This window comes from Onychostruthus taczanowskii, unplaced genomic scaffold (genome assembly GCF_017590055.1).
Source record: "Onychostruthus taczanowskii isolate IOZ18803 unplaced genomic scaffold, ASM1759005v1 scaffold191, whole genome shotgun sequence".
NCBI lineage: Eukaryota > Metazoa > Chordata > Aves > Passeriformes > Passeridae > Onychostruthus > Onychostruthus taczanowskii.
Window position 1 is genome coordinate 223,899 of NW_024499140.1, and position 13,763 is coordinate 237,661.

The 13,763-nt window shown below is 43.9% G+C and overlaps 1 protein-coding gene across 1 annotated transcript in view; it reads right to left on the reverse strand.

Annotated features, from left to right (window-relative positions):
* Window positions 1–629: 629 nt before the first annotated feature.
* Window positions 630–13,763, reverse strand: part of FRMD1 (FERM domain containing 1) — a 38,537-nt gene continuing 25,403 nt past the window's right edge. The window contains exons 5-14 of the mRNA XM_041402072.1: window positions 13,052–13,128; window positions 11,248–11,434; window positions 8,913–9,068; window positions 6,549–6,614; window positions 6,272–6,340; window positions 5,911–6,085; window positions 4,693–5,028; window positions 4,424–4,552; window positions 3,626–3,705; window positions 630–1,599 (exon numbers count right to left, since the gene is read on the reverse strand). Of these exons, the coding sequence (XP_041258006.1) occupies window positions 1,312–1,599; window positions 3,626–3,705; window positions 4,424–4,552; window positions 4,693–5,028; window positions 5,911–6,085; window positions 6,272–6,340; window positions 6,549–6,614; window positions 8,913–9,068; window positions 11,248–11,434; window positions 13,052–13,128 (1,563 nt within the window). The 3' untranslated portion in view covers window positions 630–1,311. The remainder of the gene's footprint in view (window positions 1,600–3,625; window positions 3,706–4,423; window positions 4,553–4,692; window positions 5,029–5,910; window positions 6,086–6,271; window positions 6,341–6,548; window positions 6,615–8,912; window positions 9,069–11,247; window positions 11,435–13,051; window positions 13,129–13,763) is intronic.

Genomic DNA, 13,763 nt, shown 5'->3' on the forward strand with positions numbered 1-13,763 from the left:
TTTCCTTCTAGAGTTTGCTAGAACACACCTAGATGGCTGTCAAAAGCTGGGCACAAAGCTGGGCCTTCAAGTACAAGCTTCCCAATGCTGGGAATTGATGAGGGGAGGAAACCAAACACATTTATTTGCATGTAACAAGGTAGCAGGATGTTTTCAACACCAAATGCTTGAATCAAACAGCATAATTATGATTATTTCCCTAGTGAGAGCCAGCACAGCCAGATCCACCACTCTCAAGATCACCAAAACAAGTACCCTCGGTCTGGCACACAAACACCCTACACCTGTACCATCATCAACCCTGCAGCACCACACACACATATTTGCATGACCTATCCATGACTAAGTAGGACACACTCACTCTGTCTGTCCTTGCAAAGTGACTTTCTCCAGTCCTTACTTGCCTTCTATACAGAGGGAAAAAATCTAAGGAACAGATTTATTAAAAACAAATAAAAGAACAGCATTAAAGTATGAATCAAAGTAAGGGGTGATCATGCCTGGACAAATTCTCCAGTCACACTCCTCTCTTCAAAAGCCTGTCAATTAATGCTCTTGCCCTTTGTACTCTCAGAAGCAGCCAAGTAATTTGCTTTACTTCCTTCCTATCTCCAAGGATATAATGCCAATCTGCATCACAGCAGTAGTAGACAGTCAGTTCCATTTGTTGCAATAAAGAAAAAAAAAAAAAAAGAGACCACATATTGTATTTGGCTGGATGCTTACAACAAAATAGCAACAACAAAAGAAGAAGAAACTCCTGGCAGAGCAGGTCTTGCTCCCAGCGCAGTGAATAAGCAACTTGTGTTCATTCAACTGAAACAGGCCAGACACTTCCATACACAGCCCTCCAATGTGCTAAGGGTATATCCTGGCCTGACAGCTGTTAGCAATGTTGCAGCAGCACAAACTGAAGACAAACTGTCTGTACACTAAAATTAAGAAACACGGACCACAAGAGAAAGGCAAGAACATGACAAACTTTAGATTTCTGATTAATCCATTTAGAGAAAGTTTGCTTTACTAGCTCAGTGTCAGTTTTGGTCCACTGTTTTTTGGTTTTTGTGCTGGTTGTGTCCCTGACAAGGGTGCAGATTACTTCCACTTTCTGCTCAGACAGACACTACCAATGCCAGTGTTAAGTGCTACACTCCAGCTGATTTGCCCTGTAGCCAGGACTGCAGAAGCGATGCCACTTGCTGATACAGAACTGAATAACGAAGCCGCTCACCATCTCCTGCAAGAGAGATGTTAATGAGGTATATATTGCCATGATGAGCTGTTTCGTGGTATGGAAGGGCTCCAATCTCATTACACCACAAACTCCTCTGGGAGCTGGTCCTCTCCCAGAAGATCCAAGGAGAGGCAGTTCATGGATCGCTTCCCGTAAAGGGCAGACTTGGTTTTGCAGTCTGCTGTGGAATACACACAGCCATAGAGAGACAGCTTATCCTCAAGGCTGCAGCCGAAGGTGTAGCTGTGGGACGTGTCTGAAGACAGCGTGGCACTTAGTGATGGGTGCCGGCGCTTGTACAAACGGATGTCATCCAAACTCTGGCTGTGCTGGTCCATGCAGCTCCGGCTTTTGGGCGATCTGACCTGCCAGTTCAGCAAGACACACATGAATAAAAACAATGAGCTCAGACACAGCCTAAGGATGCTGGCTATGCATGCTAAAAGTTTCTCAAAATTGTTCTTCCCCACTTTCAAAAGAGCTCCACCAGCCTTCTGAAGGATGTTGGCTTAAAGAAGGAGCTGTGAACAATTCAGAAATTACAAGTGCATTAAACTGCCATGCCATGTTGAGCTGGATCCCGATCTGTGTGCCCTGTGTCCTCAAGTGTCCAATACAATGGATGAAACACTTGATAGATACTGACACCCAAATGACCTCACACTTCTTGGCAGACCCAAGCAGTTGTCCTCAAGTGGACAAAGTGCACTTAACAAAAAACTACCCCAAGTGCTTGAATACATTAAGTTTAACGAGCTGAAAGGAAGGTTCAGAAGGCAACCATGCAAACTAATGGGATACAGTGTCCAGTAATTGCCACAAACAGTTTCATCTACATAACACTGTTCCATAAAGAATAGCAACAAATCAGCAGTAATTCCCAGAGGCACCATCTTGCTACACAAGCCTCCGTGAAAGAGTTATTGACCATTTGAGAGTATTTCCAGCTTCAACACTTGTATTTTTTCCTCACTCTGCCTCTTTAATAATCACCTGTTAAATGCTTATATTGAGGCTAATTTGAAGAATATAATTTTGAAACCAAGACACTTCTACTTGCACCACAGAAAACTTACTCCCAGTATAATTTCTCTCACTGCCATGGGAGGAGAATTAAAAAACTACCCTGAGGAAATCCTGTGCTGGCTCAGCTGTACTCCCAGAAACAGGAATATGTTGCACTGGCTCATCAACGCTAAGGAAACCCTGCAGCATTAGTTACAGGGCCTTGTAAGGAACATTTTCATAGTTTTCTAAGGAGCCACCACTTGGTGATGTGATGCACTAAAGTGGCAGCCAGGTCTCTGCAATCATATACAGTCCTCTGTTGAGCAGAACCATTTTTATAAAACAGATGCCCCATGATCATTTAACAGCGTATGCATGGTAACAGCAGTAACTTTAAAAACATTACAGCTTTAAGCAAGATGCCCACTTTCAGCCATGAGCTCTTAAGTCTTCCACTCAAACATTATGATTTGTACTGTATGGTCTTTAGCTTTGGAAAAAATAACCAAGATTTTGTTCAAATCCCCTAGAGCACTTTATGGGCTATTTTGCCGATAAATGAAAATTTCTTATGATTTTTGAGTGGGTCCAGAAAGAAACATGGAAAATTAAAAACAAAGTCTTAAGAAGTGATTGGAATCCCTGTTAAGAGTTTTAGAATTCTCTCAGCAGATAAGGTAATTTTGGATTAAGAGAGGGAAGAAAGGGTAGTGGTGCTTTTTTTTTGGTTTTTGTTTTGTTTGGTTGGGTTTTTTTAAAAAAACACATTTCTACCCCAGTGGGTACAGCTACACTTTGAAATGAAGTCCTAAAAAGACATTTTAATAAGCTTCTTCCAAATATATCTTCTTCTGTGACGTACTTTACCATATATAGTTTTCCTTTCTCAAGTGTTTGGTGAAAAGAAAACCTTGACAACAAAGACTTCAGTACACACAGATTATAATCACACAAATGATATAACAATTAGATCTTGAGCATCTGGTTTTGCTCTGATGTAAGCTACTTCTGGTTTCAAGATGATCAAGTTTGCAACTCACATCCAAACTGCATAGATGGTCTTTGCTCTGTATTGCACTGAAAATTTTGAAGTGGTTGATTTTCCATGTGTCATCCAGAACACTAAGGTAGATAATAATTGGCTTGCAAGATCTCCCTGCTGATTGCTCCAAACCTTTCTATACTATTCTGAGCCAAAATGTTGCTCTTATCCTATTCCTGAGAGCAGTAGCTGACCAGCAGCTGGTTTTGATTATGTAAGAATGTAAAAATCAGTCAAATCCAAACTAATCCAGGTGTCCTGATTTACAGCTGCCTCCATTACACTAGACCTTGGTTCAATGCCCACACACAGACCCTCCTGCTGAGCAACCTTTCCCTTACCTGGTGAAGGGATTCCACACTTTGGCCTCTCATTTTGATTAGTGTGACTTGCACCACGGATAGAGATTCCTGATTTATAGCTGCAAAGGAGAAGCAGGAAGTAAAAAGCAGTGCAAGTTTGAGGTTTTCTGGGCAATAGAAAAGGGAAGTTGTTCTCACAGGCCACATTGAAACAGTACTATCTCTTAAGACAAATATAAATCATTAAGCACCCTCAATGCTCCAGGAGTTTTGCTCAAAAGCACTCTTTTTTGGCCCTAAAGATGAACATTTGAAAACTTTCAAGGAAACAGTTTCTTGCCAACTTGTCCCATTTTCACCCTTCTTGCTTTCCTATAAAGGCTGTATATATTAAGGCCAGACAACTCCTGCATAGCTCTGCTGCCTGGCTGTTCCTGTATCACAAGCCACAAAACTTTACCTAATAATTCCTGCGACCATCCCATTATTCTGTGGTTGAGCCCCTTGGCTGTTTTGTGGCATACAAGATATTAAAGCATATTCCTTCCCTACAAAAGGTTCACCTCAATTATCTTTTTGTCATTAACTGAATATAAGCTTGGCACTTTAGAGAAGGGAGACTTTGAGGACCACAGAGGAGAGCAGCACTGTACATACAATACAGAATGCTGGCCTGTAAACTCTAAATGAGCTGCCTGCAAATCCTGTTGCAGTAGGGCAGTAAATAGCACAGGCAGCTGTTTAGAAGGAGATGAGAGGTTTTGTAGAACGCACAGATTACGCCTGTTGCTAGAGCCTTAAAGAACAGCATTAAGCAGCAGCAGAAAGCCATCTCACCTTGGCAGCTAGCAGCATCTAGAGGCAGGGATTCAACAGATTCTCCCACAGTGGCCTCCTCTAACTGGTCTCCCTCTAAAGGCTCATCTACAGGCATCTCCTCTGGCTCATCTACTGCCAGCTCAAGCTCTAGGAGGAAGAGAACAGGAGGAGAATGGTTAGCATTACACTTGGGCTCCAAGCTGCTGTACAGTCTCTTACTTCCTGCCCTCCTGCAGGAGAAGACAAAAGTTGGCTTAGAAGTTGCTCCACATGTCAAAATTCTTTACCATCATCCTGAGTGTCATCTTCAGCCTGCCCTTTGCTGCCACTGTCAATGCCAGAGCTACCGTAGCTGATGGTTGAGCTGCAGGATTTCTTTTTCCTATGCATGTGGTCAGTGCTGAAGGGCTCATCCACAGACATTTCCACAGACACGCGGTGCCTGGAGTCAGCCTCAATGCCCGAGGTGTGGGAGCTGCCATGACTCCCAGTGGACTGGCGCGAGAGGCGGTTATCCCTGCGGCTGCCACCACTGCTCCCGCTGCCATGGGAGTTCTTGTCACATGGGTCCAGGTCCATGTCTAGAGTGTCGCTGATATAGGACTCCCGGTAGCGCTTCTTCTCTGAGGGAGAAACTAGTCAGAACTTTAAGGAAGGGTAACAAAATATATTCAGGAAGTTCTGTTGGCATCAGCCAACAACTAAGAAACAACTGCAGCAGCTACTGAACAAATACAGGGACAGCTTTGTATTTTGTTTGTTCAACAAATGGATGCTCATGTAGTTGCAAAAGAATTACTCATACTTGCAGTACAATCAGCATCTCCTAAATTAGAACAGGCAGGTAGAGGTAGTTATGATACAGAAAACAGTAGGTTTCCGAGTCAAGGTCAATAACAGCAAAGTAAAAAAAAAAGCAAACAAAAAAAAGGAATTACTTAGTGAAATTTGGTGCTCAGTCTTTAAAATCAGATGCACTGATTGGTTCTTGAAATACCCACCACTACATGAAGTCAACTAAGAACAAGATTCCTGTGGCTGGCATTTAGTAATGATTTATTATTTCTCCCATGGCTTGTATGTGCTGAGGGTGGTTGAGAAATCCATGTAACAGACACAAAACAACCGAGGGCTTTTTGCCCACATGCACTTGATCAGTGAGCCTTTCTACAGGTGACTGGCACGTGCCACTGGCCGCACCCACACAGCTCAAGGCCACTGCTGTAACCCCACTGAAGGGAAAGACAGAAACCACTTAAGAGAAGATATCCCTCTACTGCTCTCACACAAACACACTTTGCAATCACAGTCAACAATGTGGGAGCCACAAATATTTCTTAGGAATGGACTTGAAACGTACCTAACACCTCTGCTTCTAACACTGGCTCCCTGATAAGGCAGAAACACCATTAATTAGATGAGAGTAGGCACCATGAAACAACAGAAGAGACTAACGCACTGTACTCTTCCTCTTACTAAACTCACTTGGGTGTTCCCTAACATACCTTCAGCCTCCTCCAGTTTTTGGATCTGCTTCAAAACTGGCTGAATATTCAGAAAGAGCCGGTGGCTGTTGCTGAGTAGCTGCAGCAAATGGCGTGACCTGAAGGGGCAACCCGTGTAGTAAACCAGTTTCCGTGCAGAGGGCAAACCATCTGGCTGGATTTCAAATTTTTTCCCCTGCACAAAGAGGAAAGATGTGAAAGAAATGAGCAAGAGTGCATTTTCAGCCACACAGCTACCAGAGATAGTAGTGGTCTCATGCGTGCAAGTGACAGGACTTGATGCAGCACAGGCAGGCCGACAGCTTTGCCACATCCCAGGTTGGCAGCCACTGGCAGATGGCTTCCATTCCATCATACTCACCAGAAAGGCCAGCTTCCCGATGTGTGACCAGGGAAAGTCGTAGAGGAGCTGGCGAACGTGATTCACCTCCTGCAACACATCAAACTCAGAGTGACACAGGGACTGGCAGGTACAGGGTGGAATCAGTGATGTGCAAAGAATTTGCAAACAACCAAGAATTTGAGACATGCGGAGCCCAGGGTTTGCAGGGGAGGCAGAGGAGCCGCGGTGAGGGGGGAGGACAGGGAACTGGGCAGAGTTACTGCTAAACCAGAAGGCTTTCACAGCAGTCTGTTACCTGATAGATGTGCATTCCTCTCAGGGTCAGGCCCAGGATAACTGTCGGTCGATCCTCCTTCTTATCCTAAAAGAACAGAAGAGTCAAAGGTTAATCTACAAAGGCCATGCTCTTGTTCTGGCACCTACTGCAGGAGAGGTAGCAGGACTCCTCATCACACAGATGCCATCAGCTCATTTGGTTTTTATTATGTTTGTAAAGTGCACCTGGCCTTGTTGACCCCTGAAATACCTACACCTAAAATCCTCTCATGCTGGGAGGCTCAGGCATTTCACCAGCATATGTCCTAGCTGCCCTGGACAGGGAATCCTGTAGCTTTAGTGATTTGAGAATATGGACAATTACTGTTCTCAGAGGTACCTTGTAACCTCTCTTGTTACCACATGCTGTCTCTGCTGTCCCCATGAGCATGCACCACTCTTGCTCTCCAGGTGACAGAGGGCCCAAAACAGAAGGGGAACTCATTCCCCTCTCCTTGCCCTCCCACTCTCTACTATTCCCATCCAGGTATTTGCTAAATCTTAGGTAGCGTTTGGCTGGGGTGGGAGCTAATCACGCCCAGTTATTGGGACTTTCATTCTAACATTCAATATTGGTGTTGAGAGTAGGTGGTTTTACATGAGTTTTAGTACCTGGGTTGAAACACTGTGTTTTAACTCCTGCTGCATCTTGGTATGACATACTTGGTCTCTATTCATATTCTTTTGCTTGAAGACCAAAAATATCATAAGCTAATTCTTTCAGCCTCTCCTAACACAACAGAGTTAGGGAGGGGAACATATGCATTTTTTTTTGTTAGGAGGAAAAGCAGAAAGAAAATCTGGAGGTAAAAATGTATGGGCTCACAAAGCTCAAACTTTATGTCACAACTCATCTTTATTTACATCTCTCCTCATCTGGCTTACAAGATACAAGCCTTATGCCATCACATTACCCCACCCTTTGTCCCTGGTACCATCCCTGTCTTCAGCTCAAAGTAAGAAATATTAAGAAATAATAAGAAATATTTTCTGCCTCCTAAGGACAAAGAGCTTTGTAATTCAGTATTGGTCTGAATGAGAGACAGGGGGTGTGTTGTATTTTCCTTAGCTCCCAACCTCAGCAGAAGCCATGAGGACAGTGTTAAGACACAAGTGCCTGCTTTTGAAATCTCAGGGCAACCAGCCCACCAACACCTTCACCAACTCCTCTGCACTTGCTCAGGTGATCTGTGACCCAAGCATCACCTAGGAGAAGCATCTCTCACCACAAAATGAGACAACTGTGTCACACGGCAGAAATAAGACTCTATTAAGGATCAAACAACACATGGAAGAGTACATGATGCCTAAATTCAAGTCGACCAGGAATTTAAATATTAAGAGCAACCAATTCCACAGCCTTGGTGTTTTTGGATATAAAATGTATCATGTCCTGCCAGCTGGATTTCTTATGGCATTCAAGTGTAACTAACTCTCTCATGACTGCATCACTAACAGCATTAAGAATCAAAACAGAGAACAGAAGAGAAGGTAGGTGAACATTTTTGATTTGCAAGCAACTAAGCCTGGACTACTGATCAAAACTTATTTTGTCTAGAGAATGCACGTTTCTTCAGTAACTAGAGCTGTTAGATATGTTCGAAGGACATGTATACTTCCCAGACATAATTCCCACTGAGCACAAAACCCCAAAAAGTTTAATTATGAGTCTGACAAGGAATGTATCTCCATTTGAAAAAAAAGCCCAAGCCATTCCTAATTGCATAGGCAGGTTTCACTCACCTAAGTGGAACAGAAAACTTCTCATTAGTCCCATTTCTAGATCTAAACACTTAGCATGTGAAAATGAAGCACCGCTTCTGTTTAAGCAGGTTTGGGTAAGGAGTCTAACAAGCAACGATGTAGGAATCCAAAACTACCAAGAAAAGCATACAGCTGAAAAAACGCCAACCACTCTGGCAGGGTTGGAGAAGCAATGGGATTTGAAAGTTGGAATGACTCAGTGTCACCTTCAGTTGTTACACAACATTTGTGTGAAAGCTGGCTGACCTTTTTTCATTATTTCAATGAACTACAACAAGAAAAAAAAAGAGGCTTCATTGATTTCCCCAGTGCAATTCTACTGACAGGCAGGGACAAATATGAAGTTTTGCCATTCCTGTGGCCAGTTTCTTGGCTGAGGAACAAAACTAAATTCCAGCTATATCTGTATACTGGCAACGAATTTGTTTGTGGTGACAGCCCTCATTTGGCTGAGCATTTTAGATTTGTTTGGCCTCTCTAAATCAGAGGCAATTGTCCCTCAAACAGAAAGAGAAAAATGCCATGGTGCACACAATTAATGATGGGAGAGAAGTTCAAAATAAGAAGCTCTTTGTTTAACCTTCTGCAGCCTGTAGAAGTGCACGGGCACATCTTCCAGTAGGCAGGACTCCTTAATGAACTTCAGCACTGCTTCCTTAGCACTCAGCCCTTGCTGTTCTCGGTGCATCTCTGGGGCATGTTTCAAGATGTAGTCGCTCCCCCTCTTTGCAATTATCTAAACCACAAAGAAAACAAACAAGTCAGCAACTCTTCAGCAATCCCCATGAGAGGCAGCTGTGATCAACAGAAAAGCAGGGGCTGGAGGTGGAGGAGGTTCATACATTCCCTCAAGATGTTGGTCGGTGTTTACCTCTGCCTCCCGGGAGGATAAGCATTTAAAGCACCCCAGATGACACTGATGTCTCCAAACAGATCCTAGTGGCAAAACTGTAACAGACCAAGACTACAGAGGTCATGTCAGCCCTTTTCACTTTTAAGTATAGGAATTAGTTTTCCTAACTTTTGGCATCCATAAATGTTTATGGGCAGATAACAAATACTTCTCTGCATGCCAGCACAATCAGCAGCAACATCTCTGAAGAGGCAGAAATACTAGGTTTTCCTTATAAGACCAGAAATTACACATTAGGCTTATTTAGCATTTCTATTCTCAAAGGGGTGGATAACACTATCTCAAGATATTTTTTTATCTATTAGGAGTGGTTGGCAGGCACGTGGCTTTACTAAGCAGTAGGAAAAACCTGCCCTGAGCCTTGTGCTCCTGCCCTGCCAAGTGTCCAGTTCCCATGTTTGCCCACATGCCCTCTCTGTTCAAGGCTACTGGGCAGCTCAGCCCTCTCCCATACTCAACTGGTTCTATTCAGGCTGTGAGTGGCAGTGACAGGTAAGAGGGATGATTGGCTGAATTCACTTCCCAACATCCCCCACCACCAGGGGCATTTAAAACTAGATTGCACCAGGCAGCTGAGAACATCCTGCCAGAAACAACCTGTCCTGGCTCAAACCAACCAGACCCCATCACCACCTAGTTCCCACTTACATTTAATATTAAAGCCCTTGCCTACTCTGTTTGCTAACACCTCTGCATGCCCTGCCAGATTGGTTGCCCTCCCACGAGGAAGGCTGGCCTTGGTGGAGAACAATATTGATGCCATCAGCTGTGCAGTGTCAGCAGAAAGAGATGTGCCAGCTCCACGTTCAAAGCTGGGTAGGTCAGCCCAGGGCAGCAGTGCCTCTCCTCACTGGCACAAGACTTGGGGCAGCCCTTGGCCAAATGATATGAAGCATGTGTTGAAGGAAGCAATTGTGCTGGAGGAGGAGATTGCTCACTATCTCCCCAGGGGCAGGGAGAGAAGCGTCCCCATGCCTGCCAGATTTTGTTGTTTGTAATGATGTAACAAATCACCCACATACTTGCTTGGGGGTGTGGCTCAGCACAGGTGAGCAACAATCTGTGATAAGCTTTTTAGTTGCCTCAGAAACAGTACACAAGACACACCATTTCCAGCGCTTTGTTAGCTACCTCCTGACAGGCGCCCCGTAACAAGGAATGGCATGGGATGAGGGCTTGTTGTCTGGAGAAAGGCTCACTACTGCACAGCAAAGCAGACAGGCTAGGATTTGTGCATAAAAGAGACTACTGGTCTTCAAGACAAGTCTTGTCACTAATCTGAACGTTCACCCCAAAGCACAGGACAGGGCCATCTTACAGGGGAGATGCAACTTGCCTGGGACAAGCAGTCAACTAACAAAGTCTTAGCTAATTTGCCTTTATTTGACAACTAAATAAATTCTTGGTTTTAAGTCCTGAAGGGCACAAGTCACACACACACATGCTTATAAACAAACATGCAAACTCTTTCTCTTTCCTCTTACTGCACTTGAGGCAGAGATTAATGACAAAGCAAGCACCAGAGGCACTGCACAGCAGTATTACCCTGTAGAGTTTGGATCTATCCATTCCTGAGGCAAGCATTACAGAGAGGAGAACAAAGGGAAATAGACTTGGCTTTGTAGCCCTGAGGTTTTCTGGAGAGCTTGAGTTGTGCAGATCTTGCTGATGTACCACTGGAAACACACAACCCTTTAAGCCATAGAAGAATTAAACAAAGACATCTGCACTGTCAGAGTTATTCATGTGACACCAACACATGCCATCACCAAGGAAGGATGCACCACCCACCTCACTGACGAGTGAGCCCGGGAACATGCACCTACATCCAGTGGAAAGACCAGAGATTTCTCCTGAGGGACCTTCAGGATTATACTCTACCCATCTGCCTGATCATTACAGTGGGAGATGGGGAAATTGCATGGCTGCAGTTAGGTACCACCTCGGCATAGCTCCTGCTGCATGCATGATCTGTTGACAGAAAGGCTCCCCCCAAACTTACCCATTGTGGGAAATAAGCCTGAGGTTCAAAATATTTGCCAGCATGGAGCTTCTCTCTGTAGTTGCCCAAGTCTGCCTGTAAGCTGTAGGCAGCCAGCAAGAAGTAGATTTCTTCTTTGTGGTTGCAATGAGACATAAGTACTTGCTCTTTGAGATGGCAGTAGTAGAGCTGCCGTGCCACCTTATCGCTGCAAGACAAAGGCAAATTTACTCCAAGAACAAAGTTCAGATAAGGCCCCTCAAAAACATCAACCTGCTGAGAAGAGGGATTAAACTTTGACACGTCTGATGTGAGCCAATGCCACCCTGATACAGCTGTGTGTATAAGGAGCACCAAACCAAGATCAAGGTCTTCTCCCACTAAGTGTTGTACAAACACGAGAAATGGTAGCTTCTACCTTGAGGAGCGTGAGATCTAAGAAGTTAGGGCAGAAGGCAGATGAAAGAAAAATCACATCACACCTGTTTTGGAGACTGACTACAATCAAGCACTTCTGTTTCCCTGGAAAGCCTGTAGCAGCCAGGAGAGTCAACTCCCTTGGACTCCCAGTCCTGTTTCTTGCACACCTGTCCTCCTTTTCCCTCTAAACTTGGCACTGCTTTTTGTTTCACCTTGCCTTAGGCTCATGATAGTTTTTAACAGCTAATTCCCTGCAAGGTAGATCAAAAGACACAGGAGCCCTGGGCTTTTTTTGTCTTCTTCCTCAAGCTGCTAAACAAGTACTGTCTGATAAGGAATAACTATGGCATAGCTTTGATAACCCACACACCCTGCCCTCAGAGATCATGGTAAGCAGGCTGCTGACATGTGCATGTAGATGAGGTGCTGGACACTACAGTCTGCTTGTAAAAGTATGCAAGTATAGTTTGAAGGGGCCAGATAGCTATCTCTGCATGGCTCTACAAACCTCTCCAATTAAACTACTAGTACAAGAGAAATATGCCTGTGATGGTGGAGGATATGTAACTTGGGAGTGACAGAACGGTATGGACAAAAAAGGCAAAATTAAACAAAAAACACTTATCAGCCAGACAGACTCCATAAGAAAGAGTCCCCACTATCCAAAAATGAAAGACTGCGGAGAGAGAAAACACAGAAAACCACATGCTTTGCTCAAGACAAGAATGAATGCCAAAAATTTAGTAAAGATTTTAATCCATCTAAATGATACCAGCTCTTGGCTTCCCCCAGGGACCAAGCCACACCAGAAGCACTGATGTAAATTAACTCTGTCAGTTGTTAATTTTTAACTACCTCATCCTTTGTTCTGTACCATGGGTGAGGGTGGTGCTGTTTTGAGTGCAGCCCATATTCCATGTGAATGGACTACAAATGAAAAACTTTAACTTACGAAGTAATTTATTTTGTCCATGTATGAAAGTCCATTTCCAGGAGTAGACTGCACAGAGCACTGCTCAGATATAAAAAACAGATCCAAAGCATGTGATTTGGAGTATAAATAACTGGTTTTGGTATATTCATTCGGTGCCTTTTATACAACCAAAAGACACAAGCAAAAGAGTGATAATCATGTTTTGAGAATGTCGTCATTCAACCTGCACTTTCAACACAGATCGAAAAGCATTCATAATTTTCCTAGGGATATGGAGTATGATTCAGGCAGAAAACATTCATAGCTGAGTGAGAATATCTGTGAAGATCTTAAAAAAATTCAAGCAGATTTTTAAAACTTATTTCAATGAGTTCACAGAGATGAGCTTAACAAAGGAACATTATTTTTCTTTCTTTTTAAGAACACACCAAATAATTCAAAACCCAGTAATTACCACAGAAGAGAACTTACCCTATTACTCTTCCATTTTCTACGTAGTATTGTACTCTAAAGAACGCAACAAATGGAGGGCTGAATTTCTCTGTCCCCTAAAGCAAAGACAGAAGATGAGTTAAATTATGATCAGCATCCAAAATTCCTGTTACCTATCTGGTAATGTTCTCTCCTCTGAAATTCACTCCCCATACTGCTTTTCATTTTCTACTCTTAGCAAGTTTTAGGAGGGACTCTGACTGTCTTGGAGGCTTATGACAATGACGCATCACAAAACAATCAGACAGGTTGAATGACAAAATCTCCTATGAAGAGCAGAAGATTTTAGATAGGAGGGATAAGCTGGTGTAAGACTCCCAGTGTAGCCTAGGGACACCCAGGCTGGCTCAGAATTACCTAGCTCAGCACCTGGCAGCACCACAAACACATTTGTGCTGAACGCAACAAGTTTAACCCAGCCTCCCTCAAAGTGCCAGGCAAGGCAGCAGTGCAGTGTGCCACACTGGCACGGCCATGGCATTTCCAGGGCATTCCTAGGAGCAACCATCCATCCCTGCACCACACTACATCACCCAGCATGGACACACATGCTGCCATGTTCAGCAGTCCTGCCTGGGGCTCAGGAGCACCAGTCTGGTATCAGCTACATGCTTTTTGTTTGGCAGGGCTCCTGGTTAGTTATTCACACATTCCTGCAGCCATAGAGCACAATGCACTGGTGGTGTCTGCT